Source organism: Carya illinoinensis, chromosome 7 (genome assembly GCF_018687715.1).
Source record: "Carya illinoinensis cultivar Pawnee chromosome 7, C.illinoinensisPawnee_v1, whole genome shotgun sequence".
In the NCBI taxonomy this organism is placed as follows: Eukaryota; Viridiplantae; Streptophyta; class Magnoliopsida; order Fagales; family Juglandaceae; genus Carya; species Carya illinoinensis.
Genome location: NC_056758.1, coordinates 38,512,544 through 38,516,664, shown reverse-complemented (window position 1 = coordinate 38,516,664; position 4,121 = coordinate 38,512,544). Strand labels below are relative to the sequence as shown.

The window sequence follows — 4,121 nt, the reverse complement described above, 5'->3', positions numbered from 1 at the left end:
TAACGAAACAATTCCCAATCAATCAAAGCAATAACTCTTCCAAGAATCCTCTTTGAGCCTTTGGATCGGTTTATTTATGGGATTGTGTGACGATTTCAAATTCCAGGGGGAAGGGACAAATACAACAACGGGCATACGTAGGATCACTTTTGTTTCCTCTTGGAAGGCTCGTGGGAGTTGTTTGTCTGTGGCGCAAAATTTCTGAACAAATGAAAGAAAATGGAGATAAAATATTAAGAAAGACTACAAATCATCTTACATTACATATTTTATATATTAAAATATTATTTTTTATTTTATTTTATTTTTATTAAACTAATTGAATTATACTATTTTTCATTTATACACTATATATTTATTATAGAAAAATAAAAAAAATTAAAATAAATATAGTATATAAAATGTGTGGACGACGATAAGAATTTTCCATAAAATAAACTAAACGACTTTAGAGTCAGTCCAGGTGGGTATTCTGCTTTGCGCCTATGCGCGGCGATGGAAGCAAAGCTGCCGTATACGCCATTTTCTTTCTCCAATGCTCCAACTCTCAGTTCTGTTATCCCATTCCCTCGTGTCCTCCAACCATATCGCTACTCTCTCAAGAAAGCCTAGGAAGCTCACGTCTTCTACATCCAAAACCCTAGATTTCCCAAGCATCTCACCCTACTCTGCTTCACTCGCAAAATGCTGCTAGGACTGGACCTCCGCTTTAGCAACTCTTACTCACAAGAACAATCTAATTCTAATGATACAAATCTGATTTGTGAGATAAATTCCAATTTGAGTTTATTTGGGTTGTTTCTCGAACACACGATTCCTTCGTCATTCATTAACTCAATTTCGTCCAGAAGTTCTTTAGTTGGTTTGCCGGGTTCGGTTTCTTCTTGCATCCGTGGTCGAAAGCCCGTGGTTTTTGGGGCTTTTAGGCCAGAGAATAACGTAGGGTTTTTGACGGTGAGCCTGAAGAGTGATGGGTTTGTTCGGGAATCGAAGGTGTATATGGTGCAAAACGGACATGAGGGGTCCGAGAAGTCGTCGACACTCGAGGGAGCCGATGCGGTTGTTGAGAAAGGAAAGAAACCGAAGCTCAAGTTACGGGGAGGCTATGCCATGAACACCACCAAGCATCTATGGGCTGGTGCTGTAGCTGCCATGGTCTCCAGGTGTGTGTTGGGGTTGATTATACTTCATCTCACTTTGCTATCTCTGTTTACATCCACAATTCTTACTCCGACAAGATACGTGTAACTCTGGTGTTGCAAAAGGAAACTGTAATTCTGTTATAAGTCGATTTTTTAAGCCACGTAAAACAAGGTAGGAGATGGCAATTGGAGGTGTTTTTACACCCGGTGTAGTGGTACTCTCCACATTAGTAAATTCAATAAATTCTTAGGTGGCAAATACACCAGTCTAAAGTGAATCTATATTCGAAGAACCTAGGGCCTGCATTCGATCAATTATTCTGCAATTGTGCATTCTTATGAACTATATTCAAGCACCTCTGGATGGAAGCTATATTGCTTAGCAAGTTATACATACAATTTTGTCTGGTTTTTAACCTTTTACGTGCTATTTACTCAAATATGAAAGCAAAGCATCGTGTTAGGCATGTGAACAAGTTATCCATGTGCTAGAAAAACCCAGTCAACTGTCTTGATGTAGGCAGGGGAAAATTTAGAACATAGATCATTTTGTTGCACATTGTATATATACTAGTGTAAATGGTGTAATATGCTGATAATGTTTGGTACTGGGCGCCACTGATAACTCATATTTCAAAAATGCAATAGCCTTGACTCGTGACATGGTACATGTCATGTCCATTCTGCATGGTTCATGGCACTTAGTGAGGGTTTCCTATAGGAGGTTTGTGCTTCTTCCACTTTTGTTGTCGGGAGTACCTTTGTGATAACTCATAAAAATGGATGATCGTTTCTACTTTGCATTCAGAGACATTGTGAATTAGACTAATGAATATCTTCTACCAAGGAACATATAATTAGATCAAATCATACATAGTTGTTTTGGTATCATTCAAAATTTATCTGTAAACAAATGAATGTTGTCGATTTCAGGACCTTCGTTGCACCACTCGAGAGACTGAAGCTGGAATATATGGTTCGCGGCGAACAAAAGGATCTTTTTGAGCTCATTAAGACTATTGCAGCTTCTCAGGGCTTGAGAGGATTTTGGAAGGGAAACCTTGTCAACATTCTTCGTACAGCTCCATTTAAGGCAGTTAATTTTTATGCTAATGATACATATAGAAAACAATTGCTGAAACTGTCTGCAAACAAAGAAACTACAAATTTTGAGAGGTTTTTTGCTGGTGCTGCTGCTGGAATTACTGCTACTATCCTCTGTTTACCACTTGATACTGTATGTGACAACTTGGAATTTACTCTTCTGCTTGATATAAGCCTGCATTTATATCTAAAATCTAAACAATAATATATAAACTGTCGTTTAGATCAGGACCAAGATGGTGGCACCTGGTGGGGAAGCGTTGGGTGGTGTTATTGGTGCTTTCCATCACATGATCCGAACCGAAGGATTCTTCTCTCTTTACAAGGGCTTAGTACCCTCCATTATAAGTATGGCACCTTCAGGTGCCGTTTTCTATGGTGTGTATGATATACTGAAATCAGCATATCTGCATTCACCAGAAGGGGGGAAGAGAATTCAGAATATGAGCCAGCAGGGGCAGGAACTGAGTGCTTTAGACCAGCTTGAATTGGGACCGATGAGGACATTATTATATGGGGCTATTGCTGGTGCTTGTGCAGAAGCGGCTACTTATCCATTTGAAGTTGTGAGGAGACGGCTTCAATTGCAAGTCCGGGCAACTAAATTGGGTGCTTTGGCAACTTGTGTCAAGATAGTTGAGCAAGGAGGAATCCCTGCTCTGTATGCAGGACTTATTCCTAGTTTGCTACAGGCATGTAATGCAAAAATCTTGATCTACTCTAAAGACTCTGGCTGTTTATCTGTGCAATGCTTTTATTGTCATAGGTGTTCTTTGGCTATTTTTATGAAATTTAAAAAACTCTGATCATTATAGACCTTCTGGAATCTTCTGGGGATATTGGCTCTGAAGTTATTTCTTTAGATCTCAGGTCAGAAAACTACATTACACCATTTCATATTACATAAATACGAACAAAGGGATCGTAAGGTGGCTTTGCTCCTTCAGCTGGTCTCTCTTCCATGTCCTTGTATCTTTTCCCTCCCTGCTGTGCTATATCATATTCAGTTATTTCCTCTGTGAAGATGTGTGGCCCTGCCTTACAGTGGTCAATTGGCTTTGTCGTCAAACCTGGCTGCCTATAAAGCAACTGGCTTATCATTTATTACTGAGTCAACCATCTCTAAGAGTTTTATGTGCTTATTTGGCTTCAATTTATGTACTCAGTTTGCATGGTGTGCTTATTTTAATTTTGATATTTTAATAATGATTTATCAAAGTTTATTTCTTCATGTTCCTTTTCAGGATCACCTTTTCTTTTAATTTTCTTGCTAACAAGGTTTCTTGAAATTTTTTTTATTAATATTTGATGTTGTGCGTATTCAGGTACTTCCTTCAGCTTCAATAAGTTACTTCGTCTATGAATTCATGAAGATTGTTCTCAAAGTGGAATGAACAAGAAATGATAGATCCTCTTGGAGAATTTGATGGAGATTGTACAGCAACTCCGACGGATATAATTTAAATTGGTATGCCATACTTTTCCCATTGATGTTCACTTCTTCAAGGCAGAAGCTACTTTACTCTGTCCTCCCCACACGGCTACATCTATATATTCTGTGTTCCTATTGAATTGCAAGATGGAAATAAAATAACTTCCAAGATGCCTCGATGTTCTCCTGTTCTAAGCCCTACAACTTACTATTCTTTCCGTCTTTCTTTTTCAACAAGTCAGTCTTTCATATAATCTAATGCCTAGGTCACTGCCCAATTGTGACTTTCATACAGTAAGAAACGTAATTTGATCAGTAATGTTCTTATTAGATTGGGCATGTTTTAGGCTTTTAGCATATTTTCTCATTTGCTTAATATATATATATATATATATATTTCGAGATAAGCAAGAGCAACCAAATCAGAAAATGTACACCATGCA

The 4,121-nt window shown here is 38.2% G+C and overlaps 1 protein-coding gene across 2 annotated transcripts; it reads left to right on the top strand.

Annotated features, from left to right (window-relative positions):
• Window positions 1-434: 434 nt before the first annotated feature.
• On the top strand, window positions 435-3,857 carry LOC122315776 (probable mitochondrial adenine nucleotide transporter BTL3). Of its 2 annotated transcripts, none has more exons than XM_043131925.1 (4): window positions 435-1,163; window positions 2,076-2,379; window positions 2,471-2,938; window positions 3,572-3,857. In XM_043131925.1, the coding sequence occupies exons 1-4, from the start codon at window positions 685-687 to the stop codon at window positions 3,638-3,640; spliced, it is 1,320 nt and encodes a 439-aa protein (XP_042987859.1). In that variant the 5' UTR covers window positions 435-684; the 3' UTR covers window positions 3,641-3,857. The 2 variants fall into 2 exon arrangements, with proteins under 2 accessions (XP_042987859.1, XP_042987861.1); XM_043131927.1 differs by having other exon boundaries at window positions 2,471-2,942.
• Window positions 3,858-4,121: the final 264 nt, after the last annotated feature.

Coding starts and splice junctions, on each gene's coding strand:
- LOC122315776 (XM_043131925.1), top strand. CDS start 685: ATGCTGCTAGGACTGGACCTCCGCTTTAGCAACTCTTACTCACAAGAA. Junction 1,164..2,075: donor GTAGCTGCCATGGTCTCCAG/GTGTGTGTTGGG, acceptor TGTCGATTTCAG/GACCTTCGTTGCACCACTCG. Junction 2,380..2,470: donor TCTGTTTACCACTTGATACT/GTATGTGACAAC, acceptor ACTGTCGTTTAG/ATCAGGACCAAGATGGTGGC.